Here is a 21937-nt window from a genome sequence, read left to right as displayed (position 1 = left end):
GTGTTGGTGTATGAGCGGAAGGTGAGAAATAATGTGTAGGGTGGTGGCCTCTGAGTCATGAGATGTAGGTGGTGGTGGATAGGTAGAAGGTGAGGAAATAATGGGTGGGGTGGTGGAGCCCACATATTGACTAGGAGAATAAGGGTAAACTATGGGTAAAACAATTTGTGAGTTTTGATGATGGTCTTCTGGAGTTAAAGATGCATAGGAAAAAATATTTTCATGGAATTTCACATCTCTACTAACAAGAAATTGTGTTGTCCTCAAATCATAAAGCTTATATACCTTTTGACCTGTTGGATAGCCAACAAAAATACAACAACGGGTACGTGAATCGAATTTTTGTAATGGATGAACAACAGTAGCATAACAAAGGCACCCAAATACCCTGAGATGATCGAGCTTGGGGGTTCGATTGTATTACCTCTCATAGGGTGACTTATTTGGATAGTAATGGAGTGGGTAGCCTATTGATAAGATAAATTGCAGTGAGAACACACTCCCCCCCCCCCCCCCCCCCCCCCCCAAAAAAAAAAACTAAGTGGCAAATTGGCTTGGAAGAGGAAAGCACGAGCCACAATGAGAATGTGGCAATGCTTGCGTTCAACTACTCCATTTTGTTGTGGAGTGTAAACACAAGAACATTGAAGTTCAACCCCATTATCAAGGAAAAAAATATCGTAATGAGACAAATTTGGCTCCATTATCAAACCTTATTGCTTTGATGATGGTACTAAATTGACTACAAACAAATGTGACAAAGGATTTCATAAGGGATTGTGTTTTGTACTTATGGGTCATCAAAACTATCCAAGTGCACCTGGTGTAATCATCAACAATGGTAAGAAAGTAACGTGCCCCAGAAGTAGATTTAAGTTTTTAAGGACCTCAAATATCACAATGTAATAAAGCAACGGGCACATTAGAAGAGATGGAATTTAATGAAAAAGTTAATCTTGTCTGTTTAGCCATGGGACAAACATCACAATTATGTTCAATAGAAACAGTACCCGAAGGAAGCAAATTGGAAAGTAATTTGAGTTGATCCGGTGAAGGATGACCAAGGCGTCGATACCATGTACTAGATGTGTGGGAAACATGACATGAAAAGGGGGTTGTGGGGGCTGTAATTAGTGGTGACATGTAACAAAGAACTCCTCGCCGTTTACCCAAGCCAATTATCATCCCCGTAGCCAAGTCATGTAAAACACAAAAGTCAGGAAAAAGAATGACACAACAATTTGAGGATTTAGTGACTTTGCTGGCAGACATCAAATTAAGACGGAATGAGGGAACACAAAGAACATTGTTCAAAGTGATATTCTTGTCAAAAAGTATTGAGCCAATTGAAGAAATAGCAGCAGATGAACTTGTGGGTAAATTAACTAAAGGCATGGAAGAACTATGTGTTCGAGTGAAAAGAGCAGAGTCGGATGCAATGTGATATGTCACTCCATTATACAAAATCCATGTATTAGAAGATACAGAATTAATTGATGGAAACTCACAAAAAAACCCGACCTGCCGTATTTGCAAATGCATTGCAATTTTCTAAGTTTTGTAATTTTACCATGGATATACCTGTTATAAGTTGTTGGAGTTGTTATGGCGTGAGCCCAGCAAGCAATTTGAAAAGATGCGTCTGCTGATTGGAGATAGAATTGGAGTTGATGTTTGAATTTTCTCTCATTCCCATGATTAAATTGTGATTCAAGGCAAGGGAAAAAAAATGTCTTGCTCTTGAAAGCTTCAAAAGCACATGAACACAAAAAGGAAAATCAGGAGCCACCACGAAGGGATTCTGATACCATCATAAGAACCAAAGGTTTGGAATTTTCTGTATATTATTGATATGAACGGAGAAGTAAAATATATACAGAGATTATACATGATTAACTCCATGAAAGATTGAGTTGACTTCCTAACTAAGTAAATATACAACAATCAGGGATTTTTGATTCGTAGATTTCTCAACACTTACTGCATGATTAATATCTAGCCTTGTAATACTTCTATACATACATGCATCAGCTCTTGGTGCTCCATGTTCACTTGAAGCTTAAAATTAATTGCCACTGGAGTATCATGTGGGATCATGATTTTTGGATCACCAGGGGTACAGTGGTCGGAATGACCTGATTAATTGCTAAGGTCTGGGTATGCAACTTAGTCTGGACTATCCTCACGACCTGGGCAGATCATGTCACTTCAATAGACACCAGAAAGGTAAGCGGAGTCTGCTCCGTCCAAAACGAAATACTTGTCCCTTAAGTAATCGACTCCTAATTGCATCCCAATTAAGAGGGTATCTTGGGAATTCACATCTAATCGGGATTGGTTTGCCTTGCGCAATTACATTCTTAAGAAAAAAGGGAATTACTTCCTAGATTTCTTTTAGGATTCTCCTGACTTAACAAGGATTATTGTCCTTACAAGGACTCTTCTAACTACTATAAATACATCTCATACGGTTTATATCAAAGGCATCCCACATTTCTGCTGTGTAACCTACTGCTTGAGTTTTAATCATTAGAGAGTTCCTGGCCGATACCATAATGTTGTCTAGGTTCATAGAGTTCTTGGCCGGTACCACAATGCTGTCAAGGTTCTTTATTGTTGTTTGTTAATCTTTGCAGTTTTTCGAGGATCGCTTAGCCCGTGCGGAAATTTGGATCTAACCTATCCATTGGTTTGAAATTCAAAATATTAAACCGTTTTAAGAGGTTTATGCATACTTTTCCTGACAAATAAAAATTCAATAGACAATAAACTAATGTCAACAGAAACCGAACAGTTTAACAAAATGTATAAAGATATAACACTAGAATATGCCCACACACAAAGTGTGCGAAAAATTTTACTTTTATTTTTAAAATTGAAAGAGAGGAAGAGACGTTTTTTTTTTTAAAAAAAAAATTAGATATTATAAAATCACCAGCATGTGAGGTTTAAACAAAAAATAGCAAAATTTTATTTTGTAAAATTACGTTACTGTCCTAACTTTTTGTTGTGATAAAAGATAAAACTGTTTTTTTAACCTTTTTTGTTAACAAAGAGAGTTTCATTAATATGTAGGTTAGATTCTACTATAAGAAAATGTAGTACATTATAATAGTAAGATCACATGAACAAAAAAGAAAAGTCAAATCGAAATAGACCTACTTGTTGGGTAGTCAGAGGCTTCCATATTAAATATCTATCTATTAGGATTCAACTGTCTATAAATCAATAAACCATCGTCGGGTCCTTGATCTTTGGTGAACAATGCTCATCTCCAATCAAGGTTCTAAAAGGCGCTAGTTTCGAACGGGGGGCTGGGCCTAGTAGTTAGGTGGAGATCTAGGCGGACTAGGTAGATTTATTTAATTTTATTATAGAACACATAAGTAGGTGCCTACTTACAGAATTGTAAAAAACTATAAAAACCTAAACCCCAAAACCAAATTTGAAAATCCAATAATTCATAATCTAAATTGACATCCTCTTTCTTAAAAAATTGATCAATGATTCAATAAATCAATATATGTAAATGGGGTCGTGCATCTAGAATTCAACACTACTCAATTGCAATATGAAGAAAAATTAAAGATTAAAATCTAAAAAGAAAAAAAAAATTGAAAACTTACTTGCAAAGTTTGAGCAGGCTACAGAATGATATTAAGTGATGGCAAGCGCAGGTCTAGGTGACGAGAGAAAAGACGAGAGAATACATTTGTGCGAAAGAGACAAGAAGAAGAGAAACACGAATTGGCTAGAGAAATAATATGAGTTCTTTTGGGTAGGCTACCCAGAAAACCCTTTGACTTAATTAAAAAAAAATTAAAAAACCATAGAATCCTAAATCATAAACTGATTAGCTCGCCTAAGCAACCGCCTAACTCCCATCCAATTTTTCTCTACGTTTTGGATTAAATCATATTGGTCCTCCACCATCAATCGCTTGGACGACTGCTTAGGCCGATTTTTAGAATAGTGTCCCCAACACAATATGCAACAGTGAAATTTATTTGACAAATATTAAGTTGTTTGTCTGGACTAAAATTTAAATATTTATGGAGGATATTAAGGAGTAGGCATCTTTTCAGAATTCAGATAACCTTGAGAAATAGTTGAAATCAGTAACAATTCGATTTCAAAAATGGGAAAGTCTTTTCTTTTTTTTTTTTTTTTTTTAAAGTTAAACTGGTTGTTTTAAAAGATTTTTTTTTTTTATCAACACCCTGTTTTAAAAATTACAAAAAACTAGGTAATTGTTGTGGCCTATATTTAACTGACAGAGAGAAAGGGCTGGCGACACAAAGAAAATATATATACAGAGTAAGAGATGTGTTTGTAGGGTTGTGTAGATGATGTGTTCTCCTCTAAGGAATACAAGTCCTAATAGGGTAGAATAACTAGAATCCAATATAATCTAGAATTTACACAATCACACTTAAATAAGAAGTTTATACCACTCCCCCTTGAGTGTGGATCAGATAAGTATTCTGCGTCGCCACGGTTATGTACCATTTTCAGGGGCTGAGAAGACTCACAGAGGCATTTCAGCCTTCTGATTACAGGTCTAGCTTCCACACCAGCAGTGTATATTTCTAGTTAGCTAAACACCTTTTTTTTTTTTCCTTTCAGAACTTTGGATTTCAATCTGATTCACGTGAACTTTGGTAATTTTAGGATGGGATAGAACAAGCCCAGATCCGTAGTACCCTTAAGGTAACAAAAAATGTCTTTAACACCAGTCCAGTGTCTGCATGTTAGTGTCTTATTATATCTTGCCAAAAGATTAATAGCAAATGAGGTGTCAGGTTGAGTGCATTGAGCTAAGTACAATAAAGCGCCTATCACACTTAGATAAAGAACTTCAGGCTCCAAAATCTCTTCATCATCCTTCTTCAGACGGAAGGGATCTCATTTTGCATCTAGCGATCGAATGACCATAGGAATACTCGAAGGCTTCGTTTTATCTTCGTTAAAGAGGCGCAACAAATTCTGGGTGTAGTTCGATTGATATACTAAGATTTCAACCGAACGGTGCTCTGTCTCGAGACCAAGACAGTATCAAGTCTTTCCTAGATCTTTCATCTCAAATCCCGACTTCAGGTGAGCAACAGTTCTCTCGAGCTCTTCAGGAGTTCCGATGAGATTTATGTCGTCGACATAAATTGCAACTATTGCAAAACTGGAATATGACTTCTTAATGAACACATAAAGGCATAGTTCATTGTTCACATATCCTTGACTAGTTAAATACACATTTAGACAGTTATACCACATTCTTCCCAATTGCTTTAAACCATAGAATGAACACCTCAGCCAAAATTGAGAGCGTGTTCCAAGGTTTGGAAATATTTGATCTAGTCAATGTAAGTTTTTCAAGAACTTTCATATAAATTTTTGTATCAAGATCCCCATAGAGATACGCAGTTACTACGTCCATCAGCTGCATACTCATTTTTCGAAAACAACCAAACTAATAAGGTAGCGAAAAGTAATATATCATATCCATAACAGGTGAATAAGTTTTGTCATAGTCAATCCCAGGGCGTTGTGAGAAGCCTTGAACAACAAGACGAGCTTTGTAACACACAATTTTGCTCTTCTCATTACGCTTTCGAACGAAAACTCACTTGTAGCCAATGAGCTTCACTGTGGAGGAGTAGGAGGTATAGGTCCAAACACCATATGTATCACAAGCTAATTGAGTTCGACTTGGATTGCTTATTTCCAATTTGACCAATCAATTCTACGTCGACATTCATCTACGGAACGGGATTCAATGTCATCGCTCAACATGATTTTAGTACCTACTACATATGCTAATACATTGTCGACGATCATCTCATTTCTACACTAAACATCATCCAAGCTAGCATAATAGACCAAAATATCATGATTCTCGAGATTCGTCTCTTTAAGGATGCTTCTGTAATCTAGAATTTCCTTATAGTTAGATAGAATGAGTAAACGATAGTCGGATTCACGGTAGGCTCTTTAGGGGCCTGTGTCATGGGTTTCCTCTTCTGGAAGTGTGAAACCTTTGAACCAAGAGGTCTACCACGCTTTTGGGTAGGGGCAAATGATTGGCTAGCCGCTAATTTATGTGGATCGGCCAAAGTGGCATCCTGGGCCTCCAAAAGGGAAGTATGTCATACTTTTGGTACATCTATCTTTGCAGGAACATTCGCAATTGGAATATGTGATCTTGTCACTCACGCTAGATCAATGAAAGCATCTGCCATGCTCTGAGTTATGCTCTAAAGATCTAATATGCGTTGCACTTTAGTCTCAGACTGAGTGGGGCGGGGATCTAAATGAGACAAAGTGGGAGTCATCCATGATAATTCGTGTTGTTCATTAGGAACGTTGACGTTCTCATCTCCCCCTAACGACGGGAAGATTGTCTCATAGAAGTGACAATAAAAAATGAGCGATAAACAGATTGCCTGTCAAAGGTTCTAAGTAACAAATAATTGAAGGAGAATCATATCTGACATAGATTCCCATTTTTCACTGATGCCCCATTTTTGTACGTAAGGGCGGCGAAATTGGCACATAGACCGCACAACCAAAAACGCGTAAATGTGATATGTCGAGTTTCTATCCGGTAACCAACTTAATGGCGCTATATGGTTAGATTGCAACAGGCCTCTGGCATACCAACATGCCTGCGTGCATTATTGCATGGTCCCAAACAGTGATCGGGGGCTTGGTACGTATGACCAACAATCGAGCAATCATTTGTATGCACTTGATGAATGGCTCTGCCAAACCATTGTGTGTATGAACATAGGGTACTCGATGTTCAACTTCAACCCTAATAGACATGCAATAGTCATCAAAAGTTTTAGATTGAATTCTCCAGCATTAGCCAATCAAATAAATTTGATTAGATAATTAGAGTGGTGAGCCCTGAGCTTGTTAATCTGAGCCACCAATGTGGAGAAGGTAACATTTCTTAGGGACAACAAGCATATGTGTGACCAATGTGTGGAAGCGTCAACCAATACCATAAAATATCTAAATGGTTCGCAATGAGGTTAAATCGATCCACAAATGTCTCCATGAATCCTTTGTAGAAAAATATGAAGATTTGAGCGAATCTTGTTATAAGAAGGCTTAATAATAAGTTTTCCCATATAGCAGGTTTGACATGCGATTCCTTGAATCGAACCTAAACTTCAGGTTAGTGGATGCCCGTGTAAAGATTTGAGGATACGGTGCATCGCTATTCGTCCAAGGTGTCCCAAACGATCATGCCAAAGTATGATTTCATGAACGGTCCCAAGGGTAGGGCCAGCCTCATAATGGCTTTCTATAGGGCGTATAGTCGTAATATACAGACCACTCGGGATACGCTCCATCTTCTCTAGAATACGCTTTTGGCCATGTTTGTAGGAAGTTATGCACATAAATTCAACTCCATTTTATACATAGGTTTCAGCATGGTAATTATTATGTTGTCTTGAATATCATTAATGCTCAATAACGATCTTCCGAAACGTGGAGAATTAAGTACCTCTTTAATGGTCAAAATAGTGCCATGGGACAAAATTATACGGGACTTTCTGTATCCTTCAATTAGGTTGGATGAACCTAAGAAGGTTTTCAAATGTGCATTCTTAGGTATGAAGTTAGTGAAATAGATATGTCCATGCAAAATAGTGTGCGTGGTTGCATTATCTGCCAAACTAACTTTCTCACCAGTCATACCTAGAAATAAAAATTAATTTGAATCGGTCACATGCATAAAAGTTCTAAAAACAAATATCCATTCAAAATAATTTAATTATTCAACGGTGGTAATTAATAAAACTTAATATCAAAAAACAAATCACCAACAAATAATCCAAACATAAAGGAAAATTGTGCAAAATTAAACCCAAAAGAAAGGGGGGGTTCGGCCACTATGTCGAATTCGGCCCCATTATTGTAAAATTTAATTAGAAATAGTTCATGTCTAAGATTCTGATCTTCCATAAGTGTGGTATCCTCCTGAAGGTTAGAAACCTCCATCTTGGTACTTTCCTATTCATCCACTTGCACAAAATTTGATTCACACTTCTTACGACGAGAATGATATTCAACTACAACCTTTTGGGGAGCACGGCAAACACGAGACCAATGGTCATTTAAACCACAGCGATGGCATATGTCGACATTCATGGTTTTAGGTGCTTTGCCCTTATTCTTGAAGTTTAGGGCCTTGGGAGTGAGGTTAGGGCACTTCTGGGCTCGATTTCCTCCCTTAGATGGGCCTTGGCTCTATTAACCATGACGGGGTGGTTTCTGGCCACCCCTACCATGCCTACGTTGTTGTTTTGAGTGTTGTTTTGTGCTATAATGTGCTTCAGGCATAGCAAGCACCCCAGTAGGTTGAGCTTAATGATTTTTCATTAACAACTGATTTTGCTTTTCAGCTAGAAGTAAAACAGAGATTATATTTGAAAACTTAGTGAAATTATGAACCTTATACTGTTGTTGTATGACAATATTAGTAGTAAAGAAGGTCAAATAGGTTTTCTCCAGGAAATCCTCTTCAGTCAAGGTCTCGTTACAGAACTTGAAAAGTGATCAGATTCAACAAACTTTAGAATTATATTCATTCACAGATTTAACGTCTTGGAAACACAAATATTGCCAGTCATGTCTTGCTTCCAGTAAGAAAATGTCCTTTTGGTGATCAAAACGATCAACCAAAGCGACCCAGAGTGCTCTTGGATCCTCATTAGCAAGGTACTCAGTTTGCAGTGCATCATGAATGTGTCTTCGGATGAAGATCATGGCATTAGCTTTTTTAGCTTCGCCAACCAGGTTGTCCATCTTATCTTCAATGGCAGGATGCAAATTCTTTACAATGAGGTGAAGTTTCACATCTTGGACCCACTTGAGGTAGTTCCTTCCAAAGACCTCTAAAGCGCTGAAGTCAAGTTTGTTCAAATTCGACATGTTCATATAACAAAATAAATGGACAAGGTGTAGTTAGTGTAATGCAGAAAAAAAAAAAAAAAATCAATCCATTCACATAGAAGTAGAACATTCAGGTTCTAATATACATGTATTGGTTTAATTTACATGAAAAAGCTTCGGGTTTTCATAGGTGATGTTTATAAGGAAGACTTCAGGCTTTCAAACAAGGCATGTTTCTAGAAACTTCAGGTTTCGAAATAATTATGAACTTCAGGTTCATATGTTCTTGCAGACAAACACAAATATGTATACAAAAATATGCAACAAAAAAAAATGCAAATTAAATCTTCAAGGTCTTTTATAATAATTAAATTAATTATTTGGACTTCGGGCCAAAGATTAAAGTGTAGGTGAAAACTTATAAGACCCATAAGGCTATAGTGTCCATACACCCATGGGCATCCGGAACACGAATGCACTAGCACGCGGCTGGGATCCAGTGCATCGTGGGCATAGGGACACTATAGCCCTATGGGCTGGTGTTACACTTTGGGTCGAGCCGTGAACTTGGGTCGCATCAGGCGAGCCTAATCTAAACAAATTCCCTTTGCAAACTGAGAAGGCCGGCCCAATTGGACTTGGGTTTCAGCCAAAAGAACACCCTAGCATCGCTGGGTGTGGTTAAGGGTGGAAAAAAAATACCGAAAATCCCAAACCATACCGAAAAAATCCCAAAACCGTACTGAAAAATCTCAAACTGAAAATCTCAAAAATTTTGGTACCGATCCCAAACTATTCAGTACAGGAATCGGTCTCACAATATGATCGGTAATCCCAAACTAAACCGAAGTTAAAATATAATAGTTTTAGATATTATAAGCCATTGGATTGGTTAAGAATTAATCTCCGCTGTTATTCAAAATGAAACCTTTTCTCAACGACCTCACTTCACTTTTAGACTATCGAGTCTGAAACTCTCTGCCCAAACCACCTTCACTCCTTAACTCTCTCTCTCTCTCTCTCTCTCTCTCTCTCTCTCTCTCTCTCTCTCTCTCGGCCTTCACTCTTTTCTCTACATTCGATAATCAATACAGCCACCTCTGCTTCCTTTTACCTCTCTCTTCATTAAGGTAATCTTCTTGTCTTCATCAGGTAATCTTGATGTGGTAAAGTCTGTTTGTGGCTTCAATTCATTTTTAATTTGGGCATTTGAATTCTAGGGTTTTGGATTTGAGGGTTTTCAATTTCATGTTACATTTCGTTTGAAATTTACGGTTTTTAATCATATTGTTCTTCTATAATTCGTTTATTTCCTCCTCAAAGCTAACAGACCTGAGCTCATTCGCCTCCTCCTCGAACTCTCTCTGTGAAATCAGGACTTTTAGCCAAGCATAGAGAGGTGATACAACAATCAAAGGTTTCAAAACGACAATCCATGGAAGGGATTTGGGAAATACCTAAATGTACCGAAATCCCGAATAATTTTAGGGAATATCGAATTTTTGGTTCGATTTTGGTTTTCAGAATCTCGTCCCGAAAATTTTCGGTTTGGGATTACCATTTTTTGTGTGGGATCCCATACCGAAGCAACCCTAAGTGTGGTCATCGAGGACGAAGGCTGGAGTCGCCGTTTCAGGTGGTCGTGTTATGGTTAAAAGAACTTGGTGCGAGTCAAGGGTTTGACATGGAATTCGATGGTGTGATAGGGAAAAAAGGGAAATCTTGACGTCCATAAACCAAAAACCCTAGGATTTGAATTTGGGGTTTTCAAATCCATGGAGATTCATACAAATCTAGGCCAAAATCAAAGTCGATGACAACTGCAGGTCGTCAGGGATGGCAAGGCATGGTTGTAGGCCATGTGTGGGACGCCGTGAAGGGTGTTGGAGTTTGGCAATTGGACGATGTCAAAACGACATCGTGGGTTTGGGTTCCAAAGGCATGGAGCTTCTGGCTCCGGTGTAGGGTCGGGTCATGGGTTCGAAGAACCCTAAAAAATTTCGATTTTTTTCAATTAATTCAATGCATATTTAATTAAATAACTTAATGAATGAACATATATAGGATTCAATTCATGACAATATCAATTCACATAATTCAACAATTATGGATATAATGCATACTCAATTTATGTAGAATCTAAAATTCGAAAAACATAAAGTTGGGTCATGCATTATGGTGAATGTTCATGTTATCAGGATTGCAAAAAATATCGAGATAAAAACAGTTGTTTTGAAAAAATCTGATTGCGTGATGATATTGGTGAACTAGTTTATGCAGAAAACGTCCACGTCATATTCCTAAGCCCAGCGGTAGGAGCATGCTGATAACGTGTTGTGGCCTATATTCAACAGACAAGGAGAGGAGGCAGATGGCACAGAGAAAATATAGAAAGAGATGTGTTTGTAGGGTTGTGTAGAGGATGTGTTATTCCTCTTACGTGGTGCCTTTATTAGGGAGAGAAGAAATCATTCTCCTCCAAGGAATACAAGTCCTAATAGGGTAGAATAACTAGAATCAAATCTAATATGGTATTTACACAATCACACTTAAATAAGAAGTTTATAATTGACTTTCTGTAAAATGTGGCTAAGACTAAAATCCAGAATATTAGCCTCACGCTCAAGGACCAAGTTTTAATCTTAAATATAAAGCTAGGTACAAGACGTAGCCCTTCTGCTTAATTTAGTCCAATCTTCTTCAACTTATAAAACCTATGTACATATGAAAACGTTTTCACCATTGTGAGATTGCGAGGCTGTTTAATTTGCTTTCGAAGTCCAAAAGTTATGTGTGTGTGTGTGTGTGTGTGTGTGTGTGTGTGTGTGTGTGTGTGTGTGTATCTCGACTTTAGGACAAGAATAAGGAATAAAAAGTTCTCATATAAAGACTGAAGTTTGGCAATACTCACAAGCACAAACGAAAACTAAAATCAAATAGATCCTTGAAACGTAAGTCGTGAAAGAGTTCAAAGATCATACAACCAATTAAGCCAAATCCTTAAAATATAGGGAATTAATCTTGGAGAACACACCTCCTGAGCAGACGTTATGTCCCTTGGGCCTCGTCTTTCGGTTAGGTTTCACAGAAAATTAAACCCATAATTGGTGAGAAACTCAAAGGGAATTTGAAAGGTTACTAGATTTAAAAAACAAATGTTCAAGGTTTGGGATGTGGAACATTTGGCCCCATACCAGTTTCTGATAAAAGCCGACAGATCAGGAAGGATAAGGGAAATAACAAAAACATCACTAACACTGGCTCATTATTCAGATATTATTTAGCATATTCATCACTAAGCAATATTATTGGTAGTGGTGAGTGGTGACAGTATTCCTATTATAGTAATCTCACAATCCAAATCATTTATATTTCAGGTTCTCACTTATATATCATTCTTGTAAAAATTCATTAAAATTGAAAATCATTGAACTATTTAACTATTATTATTATTATTATGAACATTTCATTAGTTATCAACAACACAAAGTTTGTTCTTATTTTACTAGGGTGCACTATGATAATTAGACGATTGACTTAAGTAAACTTTTGTAGGAAAGATATTTTAGTATGACCTAAAACATCAGCGGTTCAAATAATGAGATAAGGTTTATATTATGGTTGAGTTGAACATTTAGAATAGTTAAACCAAGTTGGGTAATGATAATTATTAGATGCTATATTATACTATATAATGGTTCGAGGGTCAACCTGCTCATCTTAAATGCCGATTGTTATATGCCCTTCCCCCAAAAGAAGTCAAAAATGGAACTGTTGATCAAACTAGCTAGGAGACCCAGATAGGACTGAGTTCAATTTCAGTCATCGAGTTTTGTTTCTGTAGCATTTGGAGGACTTACCATTGCATAGAAGAGTTAAATTTGGAGTCATTACAAAAATAAATACACACACAAGCCGTATTGTCAAGAAATTGAACTGATGAAGTCCATGAAATTCTAGAACTTGTTCACAAGTTAAATGAACTCACCTTGACCAAAGCTTAAGCTAATATTATTGCAAAATTCCAAGGATTTCATGCTTCATTAATGGTACATTTTCATCATTCAGTTTGTGGCTTCCTAAATTGGTTACTTCATGCTAATTAAACTAAACCCCAAGCTAACTAGTGTTACTCCTTAGTCACCAGGCTTTAAACCATAGTACTAATTACGCTAATAAAGTCGATAATCATTGCTTTGATGATGGAAGCACAATAATAAAAATTTAGAAAAAAAAATAAAGTATTATTAACACTAGCTAATAGTACCATTAAAGCAAGAAAATAATGCAAGAGAGGAAGAAAAAAGAGGAGCTAAAGCACTTTCATTGGTCCCATACCATGTCTCCTCACTGCTAGCCCCCTTTGATGTGATCTCTTGTTCAATATTATTATTATTTTCTTTTTCTTCTCTTCCACTGTAAATTTGTTTTCTTCTCCTCCCAAATTCCTTTCCAGCTTCTCTCATACTCAAAGAAATACTAAAAAAAACAAAACAAAGTTATCACTCGTCACGATGTCTACCAACAAAGGAAAAGATGTAGCGGAAGGATCGTCGTCTGCTTCTGCTACTGATCATCGGCAACAGAAGCAGGCTTCGCAGCCGGCTCAACTGAGCCGGTATGAATCGCAGAAGAGGCGAGATTGGAACACTTTTGGGCAGTACTTGAGAAACCAGAGGCCTCCAGTCGCTCTCTCACAGAGCAACTCCAACCATGTTCTTGATTTCCTCAGGTACTTGGACCAATTTGGAAAGACCAAGGTGCACTTACAAGGGTGTGTGTTTTTTGGGCAGCCTGAGCCTCCTGGCCCTTGCAACTGTCCGCTAAGACAAGCTTGGGGCAGCCTCGATGCACTGATCGGACGGCTGAGAGCTGCTTATGAAGAAAATGGAGGGTTGCCAGAAACAAACCCATTTGCAACTGGAGCTATAAGAGTCTATCTGCGTGAAGTGAGGGACTCTCAAGCCAAAGCTCGGGGAATTCCGTACAAGAAGAAGAAAAAAAAGAGAAAACTAATGAAGGCAAATCTTGACAATAATCCCAACATCTCCCTGCACCAGTCTTGAATCTTGATCGATCGCTCGCCTTTCTCCACAAAATGGTAAATCTTATATGTTGCTATTTAGAATCTATAGATGAATTACTTTTGATCTGACCGTATATAACAACATAAAATTCAACTTCATGAATAATATTAAGGATAATTAAATATAACCAGCTAAAATTCTGGGATTTTGTCAATTATGTTGAAGTTTTCAGTCCCTGATTGTTTGGATTGTAAAATTTCAGCCAATGTATAAGGTAAAGAGAAAATAAGTATGTTAAGGGACATATATATGCATCTTCAAATGGTAGCGATCTTAATTCAGTATTCGTTACAAAACCCTACGGCATGAATATTTTAAACCCTAATTTGCAGGGTAGCTAGCTAGTTGCTTTTATGTTAAGAGAAAAGACATAATAACAGTACCTTAGCAACTTTACCTTCCACATTTGAAACCCCACATATTGTTGAATACACCCCACATTTGTTTTTTTAATTTAAACTTACCTTAATACACCCCCATTTACTTTCTTATAATACCCTCATATCCCACATTCTCACCATATAACTTACATTTTCTACGTACACTCCACACTTTTCAAATTTTAAGTGCAAATACATAAGGTCATCCAAAAGTACCTTCGGTGTAAAGCTGAAGTTTGTGTGATTTTGAAATGTTTTAAATTTTTCTATTGGAGTGATGCCAACAATTGTTTGATTATTTGCATGTGTTTATCCCTTCATGTTTCTCTATCCCTTCCATGGAAAGAGGTGGAAGGCTGTGGGTATTCCATACCAGTAGACGAGGAAGATGATTTTCGCAACAGTGGATGAGGAAGATAAAAATCTAAAAAAAAAAAAAATATGGCAGCTATAGAAGTGTAGAGCTTTATATAGAGTAGGAGCAGTGGCACTGGGTAATGGGGATTAAATAAATATTAGGGTTGATGATGATGATTCCTCTTCTTTTCCTTTGATCGAATCATGGGAATGGATTTAGTTATTGAATCAGTGAATTAGAGGAAGAGATTAGGTTGTTACATTGCTTTTAAAATCAAGGGATCTTTGTGATCTAATGTGGCTGAGGTTTATTAGGTGTGTGATTCTCATCATCAATCATATTTGTTTTAACATGTTTGTAGTTTCATTAATTCTACAATGGAGGATGAGAGTGGTTTCGAGAGTTAAAGAAGATAAACTTGGGATATACATGTAAAAAGTAAATTGGATTTTTTTTTTTTTTAAACCTTGTAAGATCGAAATTATCATTACATATTAGGTATGTAGGTTATTTAATATTAAATTTTAATGAGGGGTGTATTCAACATATTGTGGGATGCTAATAAAAAAAACAATTTTTTTTCTTTTAAAAACATTTGAAACAAACCTTAGTATCTCTCTCTCATGCAAAATTATGAATTTTTTTGTGGGTTTCAGAAAACATATAATATTGCATAAATATGTTTTTGCTTTTTTGTATTCATGGTCCTTTTGGGATTCTGCACGATCTTGTGCCCGCCATGAATGAACATAAACTGTATATATCACTATTGACATTCATATTTTCATGTGAACATATAAATTAAATATGGAATCCCCATTATATATGAATATATATATATATATATATATAATATGTTTTTTTGTCATAATCTTGATGCAATTTTATGATGAAAGATCCCGATGGGGGCGGTGCGGAGGATAGACCAAATGCTTGCTTATCCATCTGCTGGCTGTTAATGACACATTAGCCATTAATTACTAAGATCTCATGTACCATTAGCACTAAATCTTTTCAAGCTGCACAAGATTTGTCTTGACCAGATTTAATAATTTACATTGCTTTTTCTTCCCTTCTTTATATTCACTATGATGGAATGTCCTTTTCTTGGTTAATTATTCAATAAACAATGAATTGACCTTTGCACTTAAATCAATTTGTCTTTTGTCGAAATCGGATCAATGCTAGTGGTAACCTCTTAAGTTTAACCTAAATGGCTTGATTAGTTTTCGGAAGAAAAAAAACATATATAGTAGTACGTGTTGTCAGGATTACTACTACTAGGTAGAAAGGTAGATATGATTAAACATATTAATTCACAACATTCTTTTTGTCCAACACAAAATCAAAATTAACGTATTATATCATTTTATAAAGCATATCTAAATAATTATCAGTACACTAAGGAGATTTTCTCAAAGGTAAGATTCTTCATATACTATCTGTAATCTCATGTTTATGTCACAATAATTCATAATATTGACACGAAAATTAACGTTAAAATGTGAGGTGTCAGAAAGTCCATAAAGAGTCATCCGTTGGGTACGATAGCTATTCAAAGCAAAGAGAAAAAAATGGTGAGAAGATCTGCTTTCTTAGCCTAGTATTCACTTTAAAGCATTTCTCATATATACATAGTTTATCATAATGTAATGTCCTAATAAGAAGACATTTAGTTCCATCATACGAAAACAGGTTTAATTTCCGTACATATATTTTGTTAAAATGCACTAATTCTTTGAATACTAATTTCAGAGGTGCCAACAAATGGACGTCCAGCCCAAATGGACCATGAAATAACTTTGGATCTCCCCCTCTGGATACTGCAACATTCAACTTCCATGCTGGATACTGCAACATTCAACTTCCATGCCATCAAGTCCTTTTGTCTATTTTCTTTCGCACTTACTAATTATTTTATGAGAATTTGAAACATGAAGGCGGTGGTGCATGAAGCTGAATTGAGTTCAATTAGTAAGTTCCCTTTACACCTTCTTGGATTAATGAGTACAATTGTCTCAAAGATATATGCATGGTTAAGTATACATTACCATGTAAAGTATGGGCTCTCTATTACTGCAAGAGTAGTATTATATCGTTCCTAATTTTGAATTATGTGCTACTTATGATCATCCACTGTCCAGATTCGAATGCTAAATGAAAATTGAGCTTCTTATTGGTTGAAAACATCGATTTCTTCTTCAAACTCTTATCAGATTGTGTGTCTCAATCATATTTTCTTTTTGTTTACCATTAAGCCAGCGTCCTTTGTTTTTCTCTAGACATGTAGGGTTTTTCTATGTCAATTATATATACGTCCTTGCTTAATGAAAATTGAGGCATGGGTTCATCAAGCAGACGGAGTTCTCTTCTAACTCATACCCTTTCGATCAGTGGATTCAGATAGGTGAAGAGTGCTTCTTGCTCTCTACTATTCCCCTTTAGTGCATTTCAACTTGTTGATCTAGCTGTGTATCTGTGTGGCCTCCTCACATGATCTAGGGATAGCCATCAGGTACCCAAAATAGCAAATGGTTATCTTGATACTTGTATTGAGTACTTCACCACGAGCCAAACAGGTGAGTCTGGTTCCACAATTAGTATTGACAACTGCCAAATCGGACACCTAGGAGACTGATGATAACTGGTTCCATTAGAGCATTGGTCATTGATGGCTGGTTCTCATCCTTGTGTGCATAATCCGTAAGATTTCTCCATAATTAAGGTGAGTGAGCAAGATTAATCTATCACTTACGGATATATATGCCGGCATATAAGTGAATCGATTGATTAGTATTGGACTTAATAATGTTTAAACAAGTATTAAGCATTATGGAGGGAAAACTAAAGAACTCAATTTCAAAATACGAGGAAGTTACAACCGCTTGGAAGGAGATAGAAACTGCTACCGTGATAGGATGAGCAGTTTAGAATCTTATAAAGACATGTCTTGGCCTCTCTTCTCGGTTTAATGTTGTTCATTATGGGCTCGTTCTATAGAGAGCAGAACTTTATCGAAACTAAGAGGAGAAGACCAAGATCGAACTCAACCATCATGACTTTTTTCATTCTACAAGTACGAACTGATATCAATCTGGATAATTTATGATTAGATGTTCTAACTAATCGAGCTCTTATGAATTTATTGATTTCAATAGTTATGCATATTATGCTTACATGAGCATATTGAACCAACATCAGTCCATGAAGACCTCGGAGATGTTGAGAGTGAAATGAATGACTTAAAGATAGAGGAATGCATCAATTCCTACAACATGATTTATCTCAAATGCTTTGAAAATTTAGAGCATATGGTTTTCTGCATCATTGATAATTATAAAGTATTGAAGGACATAAGAATCTATGGTCAAAATTCAGTAATTTACAAGTACACATCAAGATATAATTAGTTGCTAGAATAATACTATTTGGATTTGACAATATTATTGGCCACCTCTCTAATAAATATCCGTCCTGCTTATGTATATGGAACCCACTAATATTATTAAGGTCGTCAGCCAGGTGATTAGTAAATGAAGTCCAAATATCAGCACTTTATTTGCTAAGCTTATACTTCAATATATCCCACCTTTGATGAGTGATGAAATTGTACGGATTCTCCAACATTCACGAGTGAGGGGATTACTTAATAGATCCCACCTTAGTGAGTAAATGTTATTAAGCCACCATTATTCTTCGAGTAAGAAGTTTGTAATTCCCACAAGCTTAAATTCACAACTTTCCACTTAAGGATAATGGTGGCTGTTTTTTTTCTTTTTTTCTTTTTTTTTTTTTTTTTTTTTTTTTCTTTTTTTTGACTAAATACTTAAAACCTCCAACCCTTTAGTGTCATTCCAAATTGGTCTTAATCTTTTTAAATATTCCAAACAAGTACCAAACCTATTAAAAACGTTACATTTGTTAAGCTCCAATTAAAAATCTGTTAAATTAACTAGGGCTTACTTTGTCTCCAAAATTAATAGAAGGTTATGAAAGCATATCCTCCACCAACTAATAGTCACCACCACCCTCATCAGGCCATCACCTCCAAACCCAACACAAAACTTCCAACTCCACCCTACAAGTCAAGCTGCTAACATCGATAAGAGGTCATGAAAGTTGGTGAAATTGGATGGACTGCCATGATGCAGCCACCGCCATCTTTACCGCCTAAAAGAAGAACTAGAAACTTTACGAGCCGAGAATCTGAGAATGAGGGAATCACATGAGCAGAAATAAGCTCCTTGAGACCGAATTCTTAACCCTCTTCTTTGTTAGAAGATTGCTCTCCTGATGTAATTTTAATTTGGGTCCATTTTTTATTCAATTTAATACAATTTTGACACGCCCCGATCCCGGTATCCTCCAAACACCAGGATGGGCATGTATTGGCCGACACCCAAGGGTGACGAAAGTCATTCTAACCTCCTTTATGCTAAGAACCTTTAAAACATGCATGCAATTTATGCTAGAAAGAATGAATGTAAATAAAATATGTAACTTTAAATATTAAAAATATATGAGAATGCACAAACATGTTCAGAGCATACAATTAATCAAGATTACAGAGGAACGAATATTATAAAAGGTATGATTACAAAGAAATGGGCCCTACACCAAGAGGACTCGAAGATATCGATAAGGGAATGCCTCAACGCTAGGATCATACACCTCGTTTCTAAGTCCTTAAGGGAGTGCAAAACAAAACATGAGTGGACCAAAGTTTAATATACATAATAAAATAAAACCAATCTTTCTTCCGAACATATTAACCCCCTATTTTGAAAACACCATATAATACAACATAGTAGGTTTTTTTGAAAACTCTAGCATGAAAATGTTCTTAAATAATATAACCATGTATTTAAATAGTGGTATCGTAATCGTCCAAAGGCAAATCCATAGATTGCTCGTTAATCATAAAACAATATTCTTAGATAAGGGTATCATAGTTGCCCAAAGGCAAATCCATCACCCGATGGTGAAGTTGTATGACATTGGGTTACGTGAGTGAAGAAATAGGTAGGTCCCATCACCTGAAGGTGAAGTTGTACGACACTGGGTTACATCAGTGAAGAAGTACATAACACACTGACACTAGCCGTGACTAGTGAAGCTATACAACTCTAGTTTCGTCGATGAAACTAGGAGTACGTCATAAATATCCAATACGAGTAACATATCACACTGAATCCATCACCCGAAGGTGAAGTTGTATGACACTGGATTACACCAATGAAGAAATAAGTAGGCCTCATCACCTGAAGGTGAAGTTATACGACATTGGGTTATGCTAGTGAAGAAAGCATAGTACATATCACACTGACACTAGCATGATACCAGGATCGAGGTGTGTCACATTTGGTCATTGGATTCCATATTATATAGGCCATGTTTGAAATTTAGGTTTTGAGGCAACTAATATTAATGATGACCATGACATATCTACTTGGTAGGACAATATATGTTTGAAAAATTAATTGGGGCTTAATGGATGTGGCATCAATAGGTTGGGTACTTGTTTGAAATGTTCAAAAAAAGTTGAGACCGATTTGGAATGACACTAAAAGATTGTGGGGTTTTAGGTACTTAATCCTTCTTTTTTTTTTTCTTAATCCTTTTTTTTTTTTTCATTAGGATTTTTTCCTAAATAATGCGCATGGCACATTGTTGTGTCAATAATTTGAACAAATCCTACCTCAAATTATGATCACATATATAATTAGTCGAATTATACTACAAGATATTTTTTTGTGTGTGTAAGTATCATCTAAATATTATGCTCCTAGCAAATATTCCTTTTGATTGGTGGTGATAAAATTTGATATGCATATATAGGCCTTACATATGGCATCTAATTAACCTGCTAATGGGATTTAGAAACCTAGCTAGGGAAACTCTAACAAATAGATCACCCAAACCTAAGTATTACATACCATGCATATTTGGATTATGGATATGCAGTGTCCTGTCTTTGCAAGGCGGTGACTATTTACGTAGGAGTGTCTTTGCATGCAGTGACAGACTCAATAGTATGTAAACAGGCAGACTACAGGGTTGATGCCAGAACCTGTCAGCTCATCTCACATCACCACCTAGGCTGTAACCTAAAGTGAGAGTGGAAAATCTTTGCAGATCGCAATCTCACCATAATGTGCGTCGATCCAACGGGGAATCTCCGGATCTCTTTTACAAAAGTTACCGAATCAAATGATCTGGACTCTTGAAATTTGATCCAATAGCTAAAGTTATTATAACTTTTAAAGAGACTTTTGTTTTTAATCGTTTGATCAAATTTTAAAGATCCGGATCATTTGATCCGGTAACCTTGAGTGAAAAGATCCGGAAAGAATTTCTTTCTCTTACAAATAGTTTGGACCACAGAACCAACACACAACACATAGCTAGCTAGGGTTTTTGTAAATTAAAAATAGTTTTGTACGTATAAAACAATATTATTGACTTGGTGATCCCTATATCAAGTTCAAAAGATCAACTCAATTATTTGTAAATCCACTGTCATTCATCCTAATACACGATTAAGATAATCAGGGCTCCCCAAGTGGGAACATAATTAATCCATAATGTTTCCATTCACACACCACTCACCTATCCAAAGTTCACTCATCTACTTTTTTTACACTTTAAGCCCCAACTTTGTCCTTTGCATCGACCTTTGTTGTTCATAATTAAATTTTACATACTAAAAAAATTTAATATATATATACACCTTTTTTGCATACACCCAGTAAATTCCCTCTTTTTCATATTTGAAGAATTTATGTGCATTGTCATCACGGTATTATGTTACAATCATACAAAGACATGAGTAAGGGTTTTGTTCTCATGACGTTGTATCATTGGGACAAAATACCGTGTGTGCACTTTGCTCTTGTCATCTAAATTGTTTTTCCAAGTTTTTCAATTAATGCATAAAAATGATCTGGTTGATTTATTAGGGTGTTACTAGAAAAATTCTTATTTAATATAAGAATTTTATTAGGCAACTAAGTCTAAGCACATATTCGTAGATCAACATTATCTTGCATCTTAACATGTGAGAAATATAGAATTTGTTTAGAAATACTTTTAAAATAACTAAAAGTGCTTTTAGATAAATGATTTTGGGTTCCAAGAATTTATCATTCGAGAGAGACTAACATATCAACAGGATCAAAAGAAACACCTGATGAACTTTTCACTGATTG

General features: G+C 36.2%; 2 protein-coding genes across 2 annotated transcripts; one reads left to right on the top strand and one right to left on the bottom strand.

The window, feature by feature from the left end:
* Window positions 1-8574: 8574 nt before the first annotated feature.
* Window positions 8575-8943, bottom strand: LOC137741909 (uncharacterized). The gene has a single exon (XM_068481609.1). The coding sequence runs from the start codon at window positions 8941-8943 to the stop codon at window positions 8575-8577; it is 369 nt and encodes a 122-aa protein (XP_068337710.1).
* Window positions 8944-13205: 4262 nt separating this feature from the next.
* LOC137743752 (protein LIGHT-DEPENDENT SHORT HYPOCOTYLS 7-like) lies at window positions 13206-16721 on the top strand. The gene is made up of 2 exons (XM_068483696.1): window positions 13206-14005; window positions 16485-16721. The coding sequence occupies exon 1, from the start codon at window positions 13419-13421 to the stop codon at window positions 13968-13970; it is 552 nt and encodes a 183-aa protein (XP_068339797.1). The 5' UTR covers window positions 13206-13418; the 3' UTR covers window positions 13971-14005; window positions 16485-16721.
* The last annotated feature ends 5216 nt before the right edge of the window (window positions 16722-21937 follow it).

This window comes from Pyrus communis, chromosome 8 (assembly GCF_963583255.1).
Source record: "Pyrus communis chromosome 8, drPyrComm1.1, whole genome shotgun sequence".
Lineage (NCBI taxonomy): Eukaryota > Viridiplantae > Streptophyta > Magnoliopsida > Rosales > Rosaceae > Pyrus > Pyrus communis.
Note: the sequence above shows the minus strand (reverse complement) of the source record. Positions and strands in the feature narration are given on the sequence as shown.